This window comes from Coenobita brevimanus, chromosome 76 (assembly GCF_032717465.1).
Source record: "Coenobita brevimanus isolate Jiangsu-jjx chromosome 76, ASM3271746v2, whole genome shotgun sequence".
Lineage (NCBI taxonomy): Eukaryota > Metazoa > Arthropoda > Malacostraca > Decapoda > Coenobitidae > Coenobita > Coenobita brevimanus.
In genome coordinates, this window is record NC_137029.1 from 1,637,515 (window position 1) to 1,661,816 (window position 24,302).

The window sequence follows — 24,302 nt, forward strand, 5'->3', positions numbered from 1 at the left end:
TTTCTTCTCATCAGACGGTGTTGCACGAGTGGTCCAGGGCGCTGCACGGTGCCACTGAAGGCTTGCTGTCGCTTCGATGGGCCACGATCGTCGTACCCTCCGCGTGGTCCCCTCGGGTGTGCCACTTGCCAAACTCTGGGGACCCACCACCGCCACCTACCCAGGCACCCCACGTCATTGTCGCAGCGCCGCACCCTGTCTTCGGCGAGACCCCTTGGACCCAGCAGAGCGAGGGATGCGGCCGCAGAGGAGATTTTATTCAACTTGGGGCAGGTTTTCTTGCAGCCGCCAACAGCTCCGCTCACCTGGCCACTCGTGCCGGTCGTGTCCTAGTCGGTGAATGGGCCAAGTACCGTTGGGGACTTTTTTCTGAGGCAGGGTATCCAGGAGATCCACTCTACCTGCCTTGGTATCGACAGGGTCCACGCTGGGCGGCCACCGTTTGTACTGATACCCGTTCTGGCCCTCCCCCCTGCCACCCTGACCATGCCCACCACTGCACCTGGCCGCCAGAAGCTCACAAAAATGCCACCTCCTCTCTTCTAGCCCTTCCACAGAGCCTCCAGGTCAGTGTCTATCTATTATTATTGTTATTATTATTATTATTATTATTATTATTATTATTATTATTATTATTATTATTATTATTTGGTGTTGTTTTTCGTTGTTTTGTACCATTAATCTTAAGATGCACTGTACAGTCGAGAACTTCCTTGTCTCAATTCCTTCACCCCTTCGTCCACTATAAAATAATCAATTTGATATTAAGTACAAAATAGTCACGAATTTTTCCTTTGGTTAATAAACAGTTAATAATGGGGTAATAAAAGAGGTACAAGGTAGGGTAGCGGATGTTGGAGTGGCCCTGGTGAGAGAGGATAGTGTTTTGAAACCTCCTGTTCTGTTGTTTGCAGATGATACTGTGTTGTTGAGTGAAGACGAAGGGGAGCTGCAAGGCTTGGTGGATGAGTTTGGGAGAGTGTGTAAGAAACGGAATCTAAAGGTGAATGTAGGGAAGAGTAAAGTGATGGTCTTTGAGAGAGGTGAAGTCAGTGAATGTACAGCGAGGTTGGATGGTGAGGAATTGGAAAATGTGAGTACGTTTAAGTACTTGGGTAGTGTGATGAGTAATGATGGAGGTTTGGAGGGTGAAGTGCTTGAAAGGGTACAGCAGGGAAGAAAGGTTGCTGGTTCTTTGAAAGCAGTGATAAGAAACAGGGAAGTGAGCATGGAAGTGAAAAAGTTACTACATGACAGTATTGTGATACCAACTCTAACGTATGGAAGTGAAGCTTGGACGTTGTTGGAAGGACACAAGTCAAGAGTGAGAGCAGTGGAAATGAGTTATTTAAGAGGAGCCTGTGGAGTCACATGGAGAGACAGACTGACGAATGAGGATATAAAGGAGCGTTGTGGTGTGGATGTGGATGTGATAGGAAGCGTTAGGAGGAACAGACTGAGGTGGTTTGGCCATGTGAGAGGATGGAGGGTGAAAGACTGACGAAGAGAGTGTATGTGAGTGAGGTGGAAGGGGGAAGAGGGAGGGGGAGGCCGAGGATGAGATGGAGGGATGGGGTGGAGAGGTTTATGAGAGAGGGGGGTGTGTGAGTTGGGAGCAGGGCAGTGAAATGGCGGGGGACAGGGCGACTTGGAGGCGATTTGTGTGTGGCCACCCCAAACGGGATTGAGGCGTCTGGCAATAGATAGATAGATAGATAGAAATTTCTCTATTGCTTATATCATCCACCCTACTCATGTCCGTAGCTTTTCCGAAAAAGGACATTTCTACCTCCTGTACCTAAAAATTTTTCAGTTACTCCTAAAATGATTGATTTGCCTCAGTACACTAAAGAGACTCTGAGTGATGACATTTGATATCCAGTGATGCAATCGTATGAGTCCAGGAACTTTTCAGAGCATTATGCAAGAGTTACATAGTTGTTCGAATAAAACTTGTACCGATATTGCTGTCCGGAGCTGTACTTTCCATTTCTGTTCTTCAAAACTTTACTATGAGGGGCTGTTAATGGACATGTTTTTCGGAGCTTCTGTTTCTGCATCAGCTAAGTGTAAGAAGAAATAGAATGAAAGGAGGCTTCAACGGTTTAATATATTAGACTAATTTATCATCATCATCATCATCATCATCATCGGAGTTTCATGTCGCATAATCACCTGAGATAATGGACTTCAGTGCAGGAACATTCTTATCATTGCGGAGGAGATAACTGGATATTTTAAAGAAACTGTTCCACATTCTTAGGTCGCAGGTGTTACGAGGCTGCTTATTACACAGGCGGTGGGAATGTGGCTCGATATTTCCCTTCCCAAATGCCGTATGACACAAAGACTTGGGAGTGGGTCAGTCGCCGGGTCCTCCTCCTCTTAACAACTCCCTCCAGAGGAAATAGTCAGTGGCTCGTATTTTCGTCAGATAAGGTAGCTCCCTAACACCTCTACCTTAGCGACTTATTTGTGGATAGATATTGGAAGGATATATGTAACAAACTAGGGAAGTAAGATGTATTAAGAAAAATGAATCACTTAGGGAAACGTGTAATGGAGCTTCCTCAACCAACGAGAATTCAGGCCAATATATTGTCGCTGATACTATACCCAAATTATTTTCATCTGACAAAACTGGGCCACTCCCTCAACGTGAATATTAAATCATGGTTGCATTTAATTCGATATCCCTTAGTTATGAAGCAGGAATGAGACTTCTTGGTTACTTGCCAAATTTATTCTCCATTATGACTACACGTGGCTGTTAACTAAGCTGGAAGAGGTTACGAATCCTTGTGACATGAAGCTAAACGGACTGTCGACGATTTCATACAGCTTAGGAGAGCCCCCTGCAGTGTCAGATTTAATGAAGGCTATTGATAATCCCTGTAGCATGAAATTATTCCCTTAAGCATAATAAAATCGATTCCTTTAAGCTGAATAAAATCGTCTGGTAGCAGCAGTGGTAAAATAAATAATACATTATCGTATTGTAGGGGTCAGCTACCATTACCGACTCGCACACAGTATGTTGGCTTCCTTGGAAGATTAATTAAAATTGTTTGGGCTAATTAAGCCGTTAAGATACTAAGAACATGTATCTGCACATTCGAGACTTGCCACTTGTTAGAACCCATTATATTCATCAGTCTTACAACTCTTTAATTGCTCTGGCGTAAAGTAATTTATCTCGTCGTTAAAGTAATGAAAAAAAAAAAAAGCTCATCATTTACTAAGTGAAATACAACAGTCAGATGTCACTACTTTGAGTTACAAGTCAAGTTGTTCTCTGCAGTCCAGTTTAATCTTACTACTTTGATTGGTAAATATATAACGAAATGAACGCCTTGTGATTTTCCAGGTTAAGGCGTTCCAAGCGGATGGGGCCTGGAAGGGTTTTTACCACACATGTGGTTAAGGTTTATTTCTCACATAATGGCATTCAGGGGCGAGCAGGCCTAGTCAACTCTGCATTATATTTCGGGGCTTGGAAAACCTAACCTTGGACCCCTACGCTTCTGATAGGACAAAAAAGAACTTGAGGACAGATACAAATGAAGCCAAAAAAAAAAAAAAAAAAAGCAGTGCTTGGTATATTGGCATTATAGTTATTTTTTATTATTATTATTATTATTATTATTATTATCATCATTTTTATTATTATTATTGTTGTTGTTGTTCTTGTTGTCCTTGTAGGTGGGAAAAAGGTCATGGCGATGATGATGATAATGATGGTGAATTATTATTTGCTTTCTGGTTTCCAACTCAGCAAGAAAAATTGTCCTTGTCTTTATATTGTCAATAAGATTTTTTTCATAATGTTCAAACTTAGAAAATTTGCAGCGTTTTCCTTTTTTGTTATTGTGGTTTAAATGATCGTGTATTTTCTTGTTTGTGATTATTTTATTACTTTTTTCACAAGCAGAAGCTTCAGCCTACTTTGTTTGCGTGTGATTAGTGACTTCAACAATATCTTAACACTTATTTACTTCTCTCTCTCTCTCTCTCGCCAACCTAAGACTACTAACTACTAACTATTTCTCTCGTCTACTGCTGCGACAGGTGACTAAGTTCTGCAGCGCCAAGACCCACAACAGTGAGGCGCCCACAAAGCAGAACGCACTGTGTGAGGGACTCTCCGCATGGGAGGTGATGAAGGGCCACCCGGACTTCCAGCAGGAGCGGTGAGTACCATTACCTCACTGATACCCACAATATCTCACCGCTGCCCACAACACAGGCGCCGCACTGCCAGGTCCCTGCTAGACTGTCCCGGTCAATAATTCCATTTAGACTTGGAATGATTCTTAAATAACGGAGCGGGAGTCTAATCCGTTTAATTTTTTCCATTTTATCCAGGTGTCATTAGAATTTTACATGGTGTTGGGGAACTGTTGCCAGCAAGCGTGCCTCTCTGTTACTTTGAGTACATATTGATTTAATTGCTTAAGGTCATCGTAATTCCAGGAAATAATGGAGATCGACGAGAATCCATAGGAGCCTTGGACAAAATAATGTCTTAAAAATGCATATACTGTTAAAGTTATGGAAACATAAGACATCACATGTGGATTTTTTTTTTTCGGGAGGTCGGGGGGTATCTAACATCAGTTATTTATGTAGATTGTCACAAATCAATACATCACATTCAGTGGCGTTGAAGTATCCAATAAGAGCATGCATAATTTCGTTAGACATGATCCCAAACTCCATTATGTATTCTGCTCGCTGCATGAGGCACAATATAATTATGTTAGGCGTTAACGTCGCCGAATACCTATGCCAGTACAAAGGTAAAGGATTGTCGCCTTTTGTCATTCGCAGGGAAAACGTGACTCGCATTATTACTTCCCTATATTCAGGGATAATCCTTAAATCAAAATACATAAATATAAAGCACAGTTAATATTATTTCCCATTTGTCCTAGTGTAGCAATCATTATCGGAATATTTAAAATCATACACAGAAGTAACGAAAATGGTAAAACTGTGTACTGCACGATAGACTTCAGAGAAAGAGAATAGTAATATACTTGGCAATTAAATGAAAATGTCACTTTATGTTTTTTTTTTCTTGAGTCAACACCAGATGAGTTGCAAGTACATTGGCAGTGAATCTCTTTGCTTCTGCGACTGTTGAATTGTTCACAGGTACACATCCAGTCTCACTGTACACAAACATTCTAAAATGTACTCAACACAAAACCTGTCCATTCCCACTGTGCACACACACACACACACACACACACACACACACACACACACACACACACACACACACACACACACACACACACACACACACACACACACACACACACACACACACACACACACACACACACACACACACACACACACACACACACACACACACACACACACACACACACACACACACACACACACACACACACACACACACACACACACACCTTTGTAATGTGATACATGAATAGGGACCAACAACAAAGAAAATATCGACACAACGAAACGAACATGGTTTCAGTCTTAGTAAAGATTTCGGAGTCCATCAACCCCATGTTTTTTTTTTTTTTTTGTGTGTGTGTGTGTAACTTTTCCAGCACGAGATGTTCTTATTTTTCTTATTAATAACATCAGGCAAATTTATTCTGTTTAGAAGCCACTTTTCGCAGTGGATGATGGCTCTGCATGGTTCAGTCAAGTTGTCCAAAGATAACAAGAACAAAATTAGAATGCCAGCACAATGTAAAGAATAAGCACAGCTGTTTATCAGGGGCCAAAAGTTCACCTAAAATGTCATCTACCCCTATGATCATGTGTTGAGTAATATTCCTAAGCAGAGAAGAGTTATTATTATTACTTTTTTTTTTGTAATAGGTCAAGAAGGAAAGTAATAGATATTTTAAGTATGAAGCAGACGCAGTGAAGTAGTATCCCAACCTTTGCCCCTGATTCTACTTCTCATGTCTTTAAAATAAAATTATTCTCCTTTTTATTTCACAAACTACATCGTACAACACATTAGCACACGCCCCAAAACTGTGCATGCTCACTTCCCACACAAACAAGAGTAGATGATCATTTGCACATACGTGGCATCACACGACTATAATTATAGTACAACAATCCTAATATCTGTTTTCCCCCGTACCACATGCCTGATACCTCTAGTCGCTCACTTTCCATACAAAGAACAGTAGCCGCACATTAGTCTATAACTACAGACTATACAGCCCAAGCGCATAATGTACACGTCTCATTACTTTTTCACCAACCGCAGCGCACAGCTCTTTAGCACATAACAGGACACACTCACTTCCCCCACAAAGACACGTCGTGCAAACGCAGGCTCCCAGTAGCTTAATTATTCTATGTAGATTTATTCGGACGTGTGTGTCTGTTTCACGGTACTCCACACTAGCCGCAAAATCCAGTAACCAATAGAGGATTTTTCACGCTCCCTTGTGCCGGTCCATTAGTGGGAATTTATATGGTCTCCCTCAGGCCCTGCTCCGGTACTGTCTCTCTTTGCGTCTGTGTTGCTTTAATTCTTTTTCCATTTTTCTTCGTCTAGCCCTATAATGGTCTTTTATCTTGGACGTTATTCCAGCTACTAACAGGCAGCTTATAATGAGCTACGAGTTACTGAGACCTGGTTGAAAATAATGGTATCGTTAACGATCTGATGGTCAGCACACTTTTAGCATTCTTTTCCAACTAACGTCAAACGAGAACGTGTTAAAACTAATCAGCACAGTAACCTTTAACTGTGAGATCTCCTTCCGAGAGTGAATGCAATCGTCAGGATTTAGTTAGAATAGAGTTAAAGATCATTGTCATGGCACTTACAAGGCCATTCAGGTCTTTTTTTTTTTTTTTTTTTTTTTTTTTTAATCGCACCGGACTACTGTACCCAGCTGAGGATGACCCGGTAAAAGGGAGAGGGCTAATTAAGATAATAACAAAAACTTCCAATTCTCATGCTCTATCAGTCTGAATGAAATAGTCTGTAGGTACCAAGAAGGAAATAATAGAGAGCTGTTGTAGACTAGGAAGTAACAGCCTAATATGCAGTTACAGACCCAGTCGCCACATAACGTATGCATGCGCTCTACCCGTCCTACATAGTTTTTCCCCGAGTATCCACAATTCAACGCCTTGTTATATGTATCTTTGAACATTCTAAACTATGAAGACAAAGCACATACATATGAACCAGTTGGCTAGGTGGTACATATCACACAATTGGGCCATATAGCTGCGTAAACAGTTCTATACGAGTCAAACACGCAACCGCATTCAAACACACCCACCTCTTGCAAACAGAAACAGACCTCATAAACTCGTTCTGGCTCTCTGTATAATGACGGTTTTCACACACACACACACACACACACACACACACACACACACACACACACACACACACACACACACACACACACACACACACACACACACACACACACACACACACACACACACACACACACACACACACACACACACACACACACACACACACACACACACACACACACACACGTGATATATCAGAGCGACGCTTGCAGTTCACACACACGAACTTATTTTTCTAATATATTGTCCCAAATTCATACCCCGTCTGCCTACGATATCTCACACTGATATGCAGCTCTTTTGCGCAAATGTACACTTTCCACTCAAGGACATAAGCATACTTTGATGTCTTTGGCTTAGAACGCACACGACCAAGCAGGCAGTTTACATTCACAAAACTGTTAATATTATTGTATGCCATGCATACTATGTTCACGGTAAACACACACTCCTTCTGGTATGCAAACATTCCGGCCTCGTTATGTACAGACGGAACTGATTCATTACAGGGAATACTTCCATTTGTAAACACCTCATACACACACACACACACACACACACACACACACACACACACACACACACACACACACGCGTGCAGGCAGGCAAACAAACAGCAGGCAAGCAGGCACTCAAGCACGCAAGCACCCACTCACTCACACTCACACGCACAATTTTGTCACAACATTCTTCACAAAGCATTCCACAATATACCTTGTGTAGCATAGCATTCACAAGCTTCAGTGCACTTACAGTGATATTCATCCACAAAACCCAATGAATTGTAGTCTCACACACACACATCCTCCAGGACAGAGAAATACCCCAGAACCCTTGAGGTAGAAACACACGTCGCTATGAATCCCACACTCACTTCCACACCAAACACCACGAATCCTACTCTGCGATCATCCCCGCCTCGCCACGACACGCTTACGACTCTCGGGGGAAGCAAGAAAGCGCTGGTTGTCTATCCCTGAGAGCCACACACTCTTACCGCGCCGAAGTGGGGGACCCTCCAATAAGTAAAGTTGTTCGGAAACTTGGGCATCTCAGTGTTGGAGGACTTGTTATTGGTATATTGTTTTGCGTGATGCCAAAGTGAAATGCAAAATTTAGCTAGAAAGACCAGTTTGAATATTCGTAATGAGTGTATAATACTCGTAAAGTATCCTCATTTAGTAATCTGGCAATAGTCATTAACTTTCAATACACAGTTAATATACTACATTTAATAGCGTTTTGCATGACCAGATTAGAGAAGATTATGCTCACATAGTGTAGAAAAGCATTCAGTTATGCATATACATGAAATTAATTATTTCGGCGGCGTTCAATTCCTCTTCCTCTCTTGTGTCCCACACATAAAAAATATACCAAATCCAGATACATCATGTATTGGGCAAGCTGTCGTGTAAAAAAAAAAAAAAAAAATGAAATGAATGACTCGCAGATCGTAAGACGTAAATTAGTGCATATTGTACTGATTTTCGGATAGGATGCATTATAAACGGAACTGTTACCTTAATCATTATTATCATCGTCATCACCACCACCATCATCATCATCACCATCTGCTGATTATTATAAAACACTGACAAGACAAAGGTAATTTTTCTCCCTTTCCCTTCTAAGATAAGGGATTTTACATTAAATTAATTTCCATGTTATCGGAATTTTGATGAACCAGTGAAAGAATTTGGTTAGGCAAATAATTGATATGCACCATTAACTAAAGATGCGGTTATCACGAGCATGAATTTGACAGTATTTCTTCTTGACATCGCGAGTTCTGGCATCTTCAGCGGTGCTTTGCAAAACTCCAAACTTCTTTTTGTTGTCAATAGACTTCCGTGCTCTCCAACTGCACGCACGTTTCTCACACTTATTGACACGGAGTCGAAACTTGTGAGGGACGACGCCGAGGTGTACTTGTATCGCAGGGTAGTGAGATCAGAGGAAGGTGAAGCGGCAGGGGCAAGACCAGCGAGCAGGAAAAAGTAAAGGAACGCTTAAGTTGTTCTTAGTACACTGCCTTTTAATAAAGTAAATGAGTAAAATATAAATAAATTAATAAAAGAATCCTGGCTGTAGATAAAACTGTTTCTCATAAACTGACAGAATTAGGAAGAAGATGCCTGGGCAGATATAAAATTATCACAAATGCATTGAAAGAATTGTAAAGATGAATGGAAATATGAAAGATATTTTGGATTATTTCGTTAACAAAATGAAAACTAAAACATTACACATCTGGGTGTAATGTGTTATGAAAAGTAACATGTTATTGTTTGTATGTGGATGTGCCATGTAGATTAATAGACACGTGTTACTTCTTCACTGTGGCTTTTTTTTTTTTTTGTTCATCTTTTTGTCAATATGGCATACAAAATAATCCTTATACATCTGAGTTTCTTTAGCATCATCAGGATGACGCTATAAATAGGTAAATAAATATGCTATTCCTTACGTGTTTTATTTTGCAGTTAATGTTTCCCTAAAATGTCTAACGGAGATGTTTATACATTTCTTTGGAATGAGAACTCTATACTGTTTGGAATATTAGCAACATCAGCCAGTCTCTAGATCTTTTCATCGGGAGAGTCGCATCCACTAACATACAGTGCCCACTCCGCACCCATCCTACACACCCACGAACTCACCCACCAACTCTGCTCATCCATCCGCCCCACGCACCCACACACCCTGCCCGCCAATCTTCCCCCCACCCCACCCACACACCTTGCCCGCCCACCTTCCCCCCACCCCACTCACGCACCCTGCCCACTCATCTTCCCCCCACCCCACCCACCAGCTCTGACCACCCACCCGCCTCCTCACCCTGTCCAACGTACCCACCCCACCCACCTCTCCTACCCTGTCCACCTCACCCCCACCTACCCACCTTATCCACCCTGTCCGCCCCAGCCTCACCCTGACAACACTCCCACAACAGGATGACTTGCAAATTTAAACACACACACACACACACACACACACACACACACACACACACACACACACACACACACACACACACAAAGTCACAGCAGTTTTGAAAGCATAGAATTATGACATTGTGCTAAAATCTGATTGACCTGGATACTCAGTATTCATAACAATCACTCAAATAACGGTGCTGGCAATATGTCTCTATCTAACCTCAGAATTGTTTTGATGCATTTGTTTACTGTTAAACTTTTTCGCTGGGTCTGGTGCACTCTGATACTTTTTCCCAAAACACCAAAAGTTATTGTTCGTCTAGAGACAACAACCATGGGTAAAAAAAAAAAAAAAATGAAGTAACCCCTTCACTCAGTTTTACTGGCATTTCGACGCCCACCCTAGGAGTTCGTTCTGGAGATTTAAAAATATCTTGTTGTTAAAAAGACTAAAGTTTTCTTGCAATTAGACTAAGAGAATTAAAGATAACATGGAACACCTGTTGGACTGTCAGTGAAATGTCATTTGTTACATGATCGAGAACAACTGCTGCACACACACAAAAAGTTAACTTTAGAGAGCTCTGGTGCAGCAGTTCCACTTTCTTTTCTTGTCTGTTTTTTGCTTGAAAGATTAAGTTTCCACACATCATAAATAAAAAATACGTGAAGACATAAAGATGTTAACACAAGGCGTCTCCTCCCAGAATAGAGTCTTAAATCATCGAAATTCAGCAGATTGTGTGGTCCAGGGCTAGGCAACACTTTCGTATTCCTTTTTAGTACCAGCAACTGTCATATTGCGTCAAATTGTAACACAAAATCCTAAGAATATTGTACCTAATATTGATTCACCTTTGAAAAATTTGCCAGCCTTACAATTTTCATCCGTTAAGATCAATTATCGGTATGTGATATACTCCACGTCTCCATAATATATAAATGATTAATTTAATAACATTCACTTCACTCAAGTATATCAGAGTGTATTCAGTATCCAAAAAAAAAATATATATATATCACAAATATCAAAAATATGAATTAACTTGTTGGATATGCAAATCTTACTGTGGAAAGTATTCGCCTTAACAGAAGGAACCTTTTTGGAGAACTACAAGGGAATGGGATAAAAGGCCCAAATTCTCGTCGGTTACAGCACGATTTTGTATATATTTCGAGCGTCAAGAGGAAACTTTTTGTGCTAGTCCGTCCACAACTAATTCTAATCGTGGGGCTGCAACAGTAGCCCGAACGAAAGGCCCGATTTCTCGTCGGTTACACCAGAGTTTTGTGTACATTTAGAGTGTCAGGAGGAGAAATTTTGTGCCAGTCCTTCCATCAGTAAGTCCAGTCGTGGGGCTGCAACAGTATCCCAAACTACAAGGAAGCTCCATTATTTGCACCGCCACCCAGGTAAAACAATCTTGACAGGGCATTTTTGAGATCGACTCGTTGACGTGAGGCCAAAAATATCCTGGACAAATGGTAGTGGAATGGTTTAAGAGCTGGTTAAAGCTGAATGTATCCTTTCAGAAGAGCGAGGAAGTGGGAAAGGTTTGGTATGTGAACGATGAGTGATGAATTATTTTACGTCATTGGGTGGAAGGGTAAAGAATTGATGGAGTAACTGCTGTGTGAATATGTTAGTTTTAAAGGAGGTGGAGGGTAGGTGGTGAGAGAAGTGATTTGCTGTTTGTAAGGACGCGAGTTCGTACCGAAGTTGGAGCAGAGAATAGTCCAGTGACGTGAATGTCGAAGAAACTGATTTTACTGAACTTCCACAAGACCCGCCTACAGGTCATAGACACTCCCACTCTAATACTGTCACACCAGTGCTGAATGAAGCATCCCTTGCATGAATTGAATATAGATGGTGCGCGTTAATGACGAAAAGGTGACACGTGAATGTACGGAACTTCGGGGTTGGGCAATTAAGTCTGTGCTCAAAGCGGGCCATTCATAAAAAAAAAAAAAAAAAAAAAAAAAAAGTGTTCTGACTGAGAAGGGTGATTATGATATGACTGGAAAGAATGTGCTCGTGAATTTGAAGGGAAAGTTCTGCGTGAGAATTTGATGGGTGGAAAGGTATTTCAGTGAGTGATGTGAGCTGATGAGAGGGAAGCCAAATGGCCGAGGTCAGGGTGACATGGAGGCCGTTTGTTTGTGTTCACCTCTTCCAGAACTAAGGCGTCTGCGTGTAGACAGACAGACAGACAGACAGAGATGGACAGAGATAGACTGATAGATAGACACACAGGCATACAAAAATAAATTTAAGTTTAAAGGGGATAATGCTAGTTAGGAAGAGGATTTTAAGTCCTTCATCAGGAAGACGCAGTTTCAATCTTACTCCCTGTGTTACTATTTGTTTACATTCTTCTACCATGCATTCCTATTCTGCAAACATGCGTTTATATTCTGCTACCATACGCTTGTATTTGCTACCCTGCCTTTATATTCTGCTGCCATGCGCTTATGTTCTGCAACAATACGCATATATTCTGCTACCATGCTCATATATTCTGCTACCATGAGCTCATATTCTGCTACCATGCGTTTGTATTCTACTACCATGAATTTATATTCTACTGACAAGACACTTTTCGGAATGCTGTGGCGAGGCAAAACTTTCATAAACCCCTTTACTAATAAAGTCTTCCTTAAGATGAATGAAATCCTCGAGAGGTTGCAGGAACAAACTAACATCATGCATCCTCTGACTAAGGTGGTTAATACAGTCCCCATGCATGGATTAATTCGCTTCAAGAGAAAGATAATTTTGTGTGAGAAGTAATGGCAGCGAGTGAATGAGTAAGTGAGTGAATGAATGATTTAGTGAGTGAGTGAGGGAGGGAGAGTGACTTTCACAGAGAACGAGTAAGTGAGGAGGTAATTCCAATAAGTAAGTGAGCTAGCTTAGTGAAGTGAAAAACAGCTCTTTTCATAAGTGATGGCAAGCGAGTAACTGGTAGGAGTTATATGAAGCATTATTTGTGGGACAGGGGTATAGTGACTTTTTTTCTATTCTCACGGCCTTCCGACCATTCATTAAACCTGGTGAAGACTTCTGAAACTGCAGAGATAGTTTTTTTTTTTTCTTTTTTTTTGCTTACACATGCTACCCATAGACGATTTTAGTCAGCTATGTAGATACTTCGTAAACCGCAGGTGTTACATGTATACTGTATATAGCTGTAATTTTTAGTTTATCCTTCTCGCCCTCACATCTTTTCCTACACCTGAATAGAGACTTTTCAAGCTATAGAAGTTAGATATGAGCTTTATTACCTGATTGAAGTACTTGAAAGTGTTCAGCAAGGAAGAAAGGTTGCTGGTTCTTTGAAAACAGTGATAAGAAGTAGGGATATGAGCATGGAAGAAAAAAACAAAGTTGTTTCATGATAGTATTGTGATACCAACTCTAACGTATGGAAGTGAAGCTTGGACCTTGTTGGAAGGACACAGGTCAAGAGTAAGAGCAGTGGAAATGAGTTATTTCAGAGGAGCATGCAGAGTTACATGGAGAGACAGACTCACAAGATTAATGAGGAAGTGAAGGAGTGTTGTGGTGTGGACGTCGATGTGGTAGAAAGCGTTAGGAGAAATTCATTGAGGTGGTTTGGCCATGTGGAGAAATGGAGAACGAGAGATCAACAATGAGAATGTACAGTATGTGAGTGAGGTGGATGGGGAATGAGGAAGGGAGAGGCTGAGGATGAGGTGGAGGGATGGAGTGGACAAGTGTATGAGAGAGGGGGTGTGTGAGCTTGGGGGAGGGCAGTGAGATGTCGGGGGACAGGGCTACATGGAGGCGATTTGTTTGTGGCCATCCCTTTCGGTATTGAGGCGTCTGGCAATAGACAGATAGACTTCATCGCCCGTTAGTATGGTAGTAGAAGGAATTAAATATCAAGTTTGTCAATGTACAGTCAGTATCAAAAGTCCTGCGTCATCCATAGCCTTTCTGTCGATGGAGCTTGAAGATAAGTTTAGGTAAGGAGACGCAGGCAACGCTGATAACATTTCTGGTCACAGATTATTGTCATAGGTGTAGTTAATTGTGAATTCACAGGATTAATTTTCAAAGTTCAAGGAAAAAAGCACGAGAGGCGACAGGACTAATGATGCCATCTGTACGTCTGGAGTTAATCACATCTCGAGGACATGGATTGTATTTATTATTTTCACGATAATTTCATTCAGTTTTCGGGGTATTTTTCAAACTGCCGAGGCTGGTTATTGCCTTCATTGACCTTTCAGTATCTATGACCCTTCCTAAATTGAAAAAAATGTTGGCAACTTTATTAAAGTTCATCACATAAAAACGATGATTTCATGTGAAAGAGTACATTGCCATATGCCTATTTATCTACTTTTATTCTCATTGACTCTAGACGATTTTATTTAATGGTGAGAAACCTTACCCACTTAATCCCCTCAGCTCGAGAACGTTATTTTTACTTTGTTCTTGCCACCTCCAGACGATTTTCTTCCAGTTACGCGGGACCTCTACAAGTGAAAATGTTTTGTAATAATGTAACTAACCCATCCACTTTGAAATGCTCCACCCTGGCAGTTGTGCCGCCAGTTTTATATCTGTTAATCTGTCAAATAAAAAAACGCTAAGTAGAACCATGGCGTCTGGAAAAAGCAAGAGTAAAAAAAAAAAAATGTTTTCTCATTAAAGGGAATACGTCACTATTGTTTTGTCTGGAATGGTGGAACTTTGCAAACCCATTACTCGCTCCTTAACCCCTGATGACTTCCTTTAGCTGAGAGAAACCGTACGCTGTCAATGGGTTATGTGAAGCATATTACGAGACTGAAGTGGAAGAAGTAGGTGCCATCCTTTCAGTACGATTGCACGTATGTCGTAGGCGCGTATTCTTGTTGGCTAAGGAGGCTCCCTAACACCACTTCCGTAGTGATTTATTTTTCCAAACTGCTGAGTAATATAATTTCGTACGTTATTTATGCCGATTATGGTGATGTTAGAAGGATGTATACATTAAAGAATAGGAGAGTAAGATTTAATGTGCAAAATAAGCGACTGGCGAATATAATCAATTTAGGGGAGTCGCCATATGGATTAATGGACAATATATTTGCCACTTCCAGTTGAAAGTCTCTGCTGAGTTAAATCATGCCGTATAGCGGTATCAATAATGTGCTCAAAATACGCCATTTGACCGAAGGGATTAACAGAATAGAGAGAGGAGTTGATAGTAGTGTACACTGTGCATAAAATGTATAGTGGAAAAGGTGGAAAAAAGTACAAAGTGATCTTAAAATGAGTAGCACAAATTTTGCATAAAACAGAGTGTAAAGTGTACATAAAGTGTAATGTAATGAGAAAAGCGTACGAACCAAGAACGCAGGGCATGTAAAGTGCAAGGTTATGTGAGAAGTAATGAGAGTGCGGAGGGGAGGAGAGGGTGTAGAATTAGCCAGGTGTTAGGTGCAAGGAAGAAACGGTGTAGTGTGTGTGTGTGTGTGTGTGTGAGTGTGTAAACTGGTGAAAGTGTATGAAGAGATGTGTTAAGAGTGAGGTGTGTCTTTGCAGTATGTTTGTGTGTTGGAGATGGGTGTGCATAAAGGTGCAATTAATTATGTGGTGTATAAGTGTGTGTGTGTGTGTGTGTGTGTGTGTGTGTGTGTGTGTGTGTAAACTGGTGAAAGTGTATGAAGAGATGTGTTAAGAGTGAGGTGTGTCTTTGCAGTATGTTTGTGTGTTGGAGATGGGTGTGCATAAAGGTGCAATTAATTATGTGGTGTATAAGTGTGTGTGTGTGTGTGTGTGTGTGTGTGTGTGTGTGTGTGTGTGTGTGTGTGTGTGTGTACGCAGTGAGGAATGTCATGAGTGAAGTGGCAGGGAGGAACGAGACCGTGGAGTGCGAGAGAGTAGGTGCAGATGAAAAATTGAAGGGGCCAAAAATGAAAAAGATGAGCCAAGTAATCAAGCAGAGTAAACATGGCATGATATTAAAGCAGACTATCAAAAAAGCACTGCAGGGAGGGGGAGAGAGAGAGAGAGAGAGAGAGAGAGAGAGAGAGAGAGAGAGATCCCGGAAAAATCTGTTTAATAAATGTACATCCACGTGGAATTAGGGGACAAAAATAAAGGAGTGATACGGTGAAGTAAAGGAAAAAGTAGAGGTAGGGGAACAGAGGAGAGGTGAGCGAGGCAGGGAGGAAGATGAAGGGGTAAGACAACATAATAAAGAGGAAGTAGGGAAGAGAGAAAGAGAGCGAGGGGTGAGTATGTAAAGATGGGGTGGATGCACACGCAGAGAGAGAGAGAGAGAGAGAGACTGGTAGAAAAAGTGAGGCTGGGGGGAGATATGAAGAAAAAAAATCTAAAAAAGTGACTACGTAGATCAGAGGTAGGACTGCAAAATCGTGACAGGCAGGCGGAGAGACAGAGATTTAGAGAGAGAGAGAGAGAGAGAGAGAGAGAGAGAGAGAGAGACTCGTATGATAAGGAACACGAGACCAAGAATACAGCAAGGGGTTGAAGGATAGAATTAACAAGTCTCTGGTAGTGTGGAATGGGAGTGTGTATAAGGGTGAGATAAGTTTGTGTGTGTGTGTGTGTGTGTGTGTGTGTGTGTGTGTGTGTGTGTGTGTGTGTGTGTGTGTGTGTGTGTGTGTGAATGGACAGTGGGAAGAAATGAGAATGTGAAAGAAAGGAGGATGCGAAAGAAGTGCAAGTCCGAGAGAAATAGGGTGGGAGAAAAAGGAGGGTGTAAGCGGAAATACAGTGTGGGTGAAAGTAGTGTGAAAATTAGTAGGGTGCGAGAGTAGGTCAAGTGTGGGAGAATGGGGGTGTGGCGAAATGAAGGAGAGATTTGGAGAGGAATAGTTCGAGAGGGGGTATAGTGTGAAAGGAAGAAGAGTGGGTAAGAAAAGAGTATGAGAGGAAGGTGACTGCAAGAGGATTTGAGTGCGAAAGAAGAAAAGGTGTGAGAAGGAGGACAATGCATAGTAAAAACGATATGAGAGCGGAAATGAAAGGAAACTGCGTTAGTCGAGGATTGTTTGATTAACTGCTTTACTTGTGTTTCAAGGACGTCATATTGTTATCACTCTTGTGGTGCCGGACGATTCTTATCAGTTTATGGATAGCACCCTAGTAGTCAAGAAGATAATACAGGCAATATCTACTACCTCCAGTTCCAAGTGCCTCCCTTAAGGTGAACAAAATCGTCCGGCCGTAACGAGAAAAAGTCCTTGAGCTGCAAGAACTTGGGACATGAGAAAATGGAAGAAGAGTGTCGTAGCAAGAAAAAACTCAGTAATTGAGGAATGGTATACAAACAACTGGATATAGTGAAAGGTTAGAGGCCATTGGCGACTGTGTGTGTGTGTGTGTGTGTGTGTGTGTGTGTGTGGGTGGGTGTACATTACAGGAAAAGAGTTCGTGTATTATTTGAGAGTGTATGCAAAGAATGAGAAAGTGTGCGATATACGGGGAACGTATGCAGGAACTGTATGTGTGTTTGTGTGTATATTTGTGAGTGCGTTAAGGAAGGAGGAAAATGAGAGAAAGGTAAGTGCTGGAAAAGAGAGGGAGGCTGTGAGAAACGAAAGTCTGAGAGGAAATTTTACCGAGGTGATATACTTGCGATACCTTTAGGAAAGAGTGAGTGTGCAGTGAAAGAGAAGGTTCATGTGAGGGTGGAAAGCATGAGGGAAGATAATGTGGGCGTTGAGAAGAAAGGGAAGTTTTGCTAAAAGTATATGTTAGAGAGAAGTGCGAAAGAAATTAGTTTCCTTGAAGAGAAAGTGGAAACAAAGAGGAATAACAAGCAGTGCACTAGGAGCGTAGAGGGAGGGACGAGTTGCAACGAAAAGAGAAAATGTGTGAGGAATGAAGGTGTGAGAAAAACAAGGTGAGTGTAAAGAGAAAGAGACGGCGTGAGTAGTGAGGAGAATATGACAGTGAAAGAGGAAAGAATGCAACAATACACACTGCGTGCAGAATCAGAACAAATGAACCTGCAAAAATATACGACATACGAGAGAGAGAGAGAGAGAGAGAGAGAGAGAGAGAGAGAGAGAGAGAGAGTAGAGTTGATGAGAGGAGTGAAAGCGTGTGTGCATGTGCAGGGGAAGGCAGAAGATGAGAAGGGTAAGGGAAAGAATGGAAAAATAAAGGAGGCTGAGCAAAGCAGCAATGTGTGTAGGGATAGAGTGAGGGAGGAGCCGGCGGCAAAGGAAAGGGGATTGTAGAGTGCAGGTAGAGTTGAAGAGAGTGGCTGTGTGTGTGTGTGTGTGTGTGTGTGTGTGTGTGTGTGTGTGTGTGTGTGTGTGTGTGTGTGTGTGTGTGTGTGTGTGTGTGTGTGTTTGTGTGTGTGTATGTGTGTGTCTGAAAGAGAAATGTGAAGGGAAGGAAAGAAGACGAAGTAAATGCTGTGAATGGGAGACAGGAATAGGGACAAACAGGAGGGATAGAAGAGAAAGCAAAGGATGTCAGGAAGGAGTCGCTGAGGGAAGGGTAATGGAGAAAACAGGGAGGGAAGGGAACACACGGAAAAAAAAAAGATAATTAACAAATAAGGAGAGAATGTCAACACAACGGAAAGGGGAACGAATGAAATAGAAATGGAAGAGAATAAAAGAAGGAAATAAAAGAGATTGAGCAAACGGTGGGAGAAAGTGTAGATAACTGGAAAAGGGGAAAGGAGAAAGTATGAAAGGGTGGGAAAAGAAAAACTGAACCTAGGGAAGGGAGGAAGGGTACATATTGTGAAAGGGAAGGGCGGAAATAGCAGGAAATACCAAGGCAGCGGAATAAAGAAGGAAAGAAAAGCTGTGGAGTAAAGGAAAAGTACACAACGGAAACTGTGTGCTCAGAGAGAGAGAGAGAGAGAGAGAGAGAGAGAGAGAGAGAGAGAGGCGTTCGTGCACGTTGTACGTAATGGTATCTGGGAATATTTAATTTCATGTGGAAGGCGGCTGTGATTACTGACTATAGAGGGAGGAATAATAAATGCCTCTTTGTAAATGTATGTATGAATATTTATTTTTAGGCCATTCATTATACATTTTCGTGCGATTGAGTGCGTCCAATTATACTGTATATCAGATATGTAAAGATATGTAATTTATGTACCCATTTATGTATTGATGAATGTAATAATGTACGCTAGTAAATAATATAGAGGAAGTGAATGAACATCCCAGTCGGCATAGGGAAGAATTCGTGTGTGTGTGTGTGTGTGTGTGTGTGTGTGTGTGTGTGTGTGTGTGTGTGTGTGTGTGTTTGCAGGAAGTTGATTTTGTGTGTGTGTGTGTGTGTGTGTGTGTGTGTTTGCAGGAAGTTGATTTTGTGTGTGTGTGTGTGTGTGTGTGTGTGTGTGTGTGTGTGTTTGCAGGAAGTTGATTTTGTGTGTGTGTGTGTGTGTGTGTGTGTGTGTGTGTGTATTTTGCAGGAAGTTTATTGTTCGTGCGTGTGCGAAGGAAAAAGAGGGAATGACAAAAAAGCATACATGCTAGGGAAGGTACAGATTGAAAACCACATGTGTGTGTGTGTGTGTGTGTGTGTGTGTGTGTGTGTGTGTGTGTGTGTGTGTGTGTGTAGGAGTTGATTCTTCATGTAGGTATACAATAAAAGGAGGAGGTCAGGAAAAGGACTGCATACGTGAAAGGGAAGATGAGATTGAAAACCAAGTGTGTGTGGTCAGTGCGTGCGTGTGCAGTGTGTGGTGGTTTGAGAGAGAGAGAGAGAGAGAGAGAGAGAGAGAGAGAGAGAGAGAGAGAGAGAGAGAGCAACATACATACATTCAAACAAACTGATAAACCTTGACAGAGCCCGACAGACATACAGACAAAGAGAGAGGGGATGCGGTGTTAGTATGTGTTTGTGTACAGGATCTGTTTGTGTGTGTGTGTGTCTGTGTGTGTTTTTTCATATCTGTGGTTGTGTGTGTGTGTTTGTGTTTGTATATTTGTGGTTGAGTGCGTGCATTAGTGTACATGGTGTTTGTGCTGCATATTGCGTAGACTGTATGTCTATTTGCGTTAACATTGTGTGGGTGAGTTCATTCGTGAACTGTGTGACTGCTGATAGTTTGAATAGCTCTTGTATATTTGTGGATATTGTGTGTAATTGCAGTTGTATAATTATCAGTGACGGTTCATTCGCCTCTGTGATGTCTATTATTCCTTTATGGCAATATCCACAATGATTATACACAAAATTTTATTAAAAAACAATGTACTCTTCAGTATTTCGATATGGAAAATAATTTACGCATGAGGATATTAAGTGGGTTATATGATACAGAAGATAAGTTAATACAAGCAACTGCAGACAATTCTTTTTATAGGCATGTTTGTGTCTAGCAGCACAGAATAAAGTGCTTATGGTACTGTGGTACAAACAAGTCCAGAATCTCTCTCTCTCTCTCTCTCTCTCTCCATACATACATACATATATACTGTATGTTTATATAATGTCTGTGTGTGTAGTTCTATATTAAGATTTTGGCATTAGTACTTACAGCACAGTTGCGAAAAAAGATGGTATCTAAGTATTCAGAACATGATGCATCCCCCCTCCCCCCCAAAAAAAAAGGGAGTTAAAACAAACTTTTCAAGTTTCGTAGATTCTGGTATTTTTCCGATAATTATCATGATCAAGAATTGTATATTTATAGTGGTTTGTAATAATTAATGCACCTGTCGACCAGCCATACAGACCATTTCGAGTACACAAAGACTAGTGTTATGAGCCGATTGACTACAACTGAGAACTCGAAGATGTCCACAAACTTCCATTTTTATCTGTAATTTCAGACCACACTCTGCACTGTGGGATGCACTCTGACCATATCTAACATTAACTTTTGATCAATAAATGACAGGAAAATAGTATTCTGGGTCTATTTACTCCTTTGCTTACTGAGATTTAATAATACAATGGTCATTCAGAAATACATCATGCGCATCTATTGGCATAACTGTTTTGTTGCCTGTACACATGCAGAAATGTATGGAATTGCCGGGTAGGACTGATTTTTGAATGAACATTGTGGCTTGTGTTATTTGCGCTTGATCGGAATATCTTCCTTTCAGGTGCATCACTAAATAATTCCGTGAGTTCATTCTTATGGTGCAATTGGAGGCAAAATATTCTTCTGATATTTAAATTCCCCTGTTTTTTTTACACTCCTTTGTTGCCTAATACTAGGAAAATGGGAGAGACTTGGAATATTTCTCTGTCTGTCGACAATTCTCTTGGATGTGACGCGTTAGGAGAAAAAGTAGATACCAAAAATTAGTAGGCAAATTCTTGTCTCTGACTGTATCTACATGTAGGAACAAAATAACTTCTTACATTATGGATTCTAAGGAAACTTTGACTTTTTGTCTGTTGTGTCATATTACAAGATGCTGAACCCTCGAAGAGATATATATACTGTAGTGTACTCTTGCTGTCGCTAAACTATTTCATTTAGCTGATGTTAGATATAGCTCTCGTTAATCCCTTCCTAGCTAGAAACCCTCGCTAAGCTAAATAAGTTCGTTTTGCGTCAGCTGTAACTAAAAGGGAAATACATTATCATGCAGAGCAAGTAAATATTCGCTTATTGGAAGATCAACTTACTCATGCTTCGTGCTTTCTGTCATATTGCAAGACACGTATAACGGTAGGATATCTTTTACTGCTGATAGTAAGTGTGTAGATGTGTGTGGAAGTTTGCACTGGAGTTATCAGTAGATGTTCATGATGTAGGATTGAGAGAGTGTTCTTAATCGGCGTGTGAGTAGTATTAGTAATGGAGGTGTGAATGGGTACCGGTAGCGGAGGTGTGAGTGGGTGTTCGCAGTGATGTGAGTGGGTTTTAGCAGTGAAGGTGTGAATGTTGTTACAGTAGTAGTGGACGTGTAACTGGGTACTGGTAGTGGAGAGATAGTTGGTGCTGGTAGTGTACGTGTATGACTGGGTGTTAATAGTGGAGGTGTTAGTGGGTGTTGGTAGGGGAGAGAGAGTGGTTGTTGGTTGTGGAGGTGTGAGTGGGTGTTGATTGTGAAGTTGTGAGTGGGTGTTGGTAGCCGTGTGAGTGAGTGTTAGTTGTGGTGTGAGTGGGTGGCAATGTAGGTAAGTGGGTGTTTATAATGTACGAGCGAGTGAGCATGGTGCGTGGGTTTGCTCGGCGTGCAGTGTGCAGGGCGGAAAAGGACAAAAAGCTGGGAGTACGAAGAATAAGCCTGAATTATATATGTGGCTTCAGCTTATTATCACGTGTAAAAGCGCCATGTCTGCACCGAGTTTGGCGAGGGAAATAAAGATCCTTGGCTGCATTACCAGCATCATAAACATTTAAGGAAAACTAGGGACAGAAATAGAATTCTTGGAGAGAGAGAGAGAGAGAGAGAGAGAGAGAGAGAGAGAGAGTCCGAACTAAATTATTGGTTAATCTCTTGTGTATGACGATGATCCGCATTATATTTGTGCTGCCACCAGATAATTTATATTCCCCTCGGCCAGGAACTCAATACTTTAGAAGGAGAGAGGGCAATTTCCGGCCAAATTAAATTTAGCGGAGCAAAATATCAGTTGCCTTACATACGAAACCCATTCATTTTTCAACAGAGGAGAGACTTCTCACTGCCTGGGAAAGCTGTCGCACTTTTCCCCTTCATCTAATTTCCTTCCTCTATGTATGCTACTGCAGACAAATAAGACAAGTAAGGTTTCGCATAGAACAAAAGAGCCCTGTATTTTAATACTGCATACTTGGTGTGACTACTCAAAGAGTCCTGAATTAAGTGGTTATTTGTTGCTGGTGACGGAGTGCGCCATTCTGAATTCACTTTAGAAACCTGCTTGCCTCTTTAAAAGCGGTAATCTAACACTGTATTCTACTCTTGCTGAAGTCTTTGATATAGCGCCAGAGGGATGGTATTATATTCGTGTTGCAGTATTTTGCTTAGTGTTAATATCATTCATCTCCATCAACACGAGCAAATACGACTTCTCCTGTGAAGGATCGGATCGTTGTTGTTATAATGCTTGTTTTATTGATATTGATTGTTATTGTGTGTGTGTGTGTTTTTTTTTTTCAGAGGTCAATATATTAATATATATCAGGCAACTTTTACTTTCCCGAGAGTGCAGGAAGAATGCTGATATTATGCTTCTTATTATGGTTTTCGCAGAGGTAAGTTCATAGCCAAAAGCACTATCCTCTGCGTCTCCCATTTACCCTGTCATGATTTTTGTTTTTATGATTGACTAAACCATTCATTACCATTCACACGAACCTTTTGCCCCTCCTGTGTGTGGTCGAGCGGTGTTGTTGTGACCGCTGTTCTTGGCATTCATTTCACCCACACAAGCCTCTCTACTTCCCGGATTTTGATGGTTATTTTGATTAGTCTCTTGTTACCATTCACTGCCATCCAGAATAACCTCTACACCTTTTTACATGCAATATCGGATGGCTGTTCTTTTGCTATTATTACAGGTGTCAGGTTTGTGTAAAAAACTATTCATTTAGCGTAGACACTTGGGTTCGTATTTTTGGCATTTAAGAAAGCTCAGTAACGCCTCATCCTTACCGATTTATTGGCTGGCTAATATCGTTTGGTGTGTTATTTATGCAGAATATGGTGACATTAGAATAATTTAAATGATACAGAAAAAGACAGTAAGGTGTAATAAACAAAATGAATAGCTTAGGAAGAGGTGTTAGGGAGTTTCCTTAATCGACGAGCATACGGGCTTGAATCTCGCTCCATTGTAGGAACCAAATGGGGATAGTATTCCGGGTAGCCTGTGATAGGAAGCATCGTAGCACCTTTTCCTTTCTGATTTATTTTGCATACAGGCCTAGCTCCGTAACATTTCTTTTGAAATTGGTTATATTTCAGCGTCGTCATAATTTTTATCGGCAACATAAAAGTAAATTCCTCGTAGTAATTTAAAGAATTAATCACTAAAGATGAAGTGTTACGAAATCCTCAGAGACACTTGAAATAGAGCCCTCTGTCTACGTCAGG

The 24,302-nt window shown here is 41.2% G+C and overlaps 1 protein-coding gene across 1 annotated transcript in view; it reads left to right on the forward strand.

Annotated features, from left to right (window-relative positions):
* The window catches only part of LOC145408259 (calcium-activated chloride channel regulator 1-like), a 369,924-nt gene that overhangs the window by 110,945 nt on the left and 234,677 nt on the right, over positions 1–24,302 (forward strand). Inside the window, exons 3-4 of the mRNA XM_080279028.1 lie at positions 15–566; positions 4,069–4,190. Of these exons, the coding sequence (XP_080135154.1) occupies positions 15–566; positions 4,069–4,190 (674 nt within the window). The remainder of the gene's footprint in view (positions 1–14; positions 567–4,068; positions 4,191–24,302) is intronic.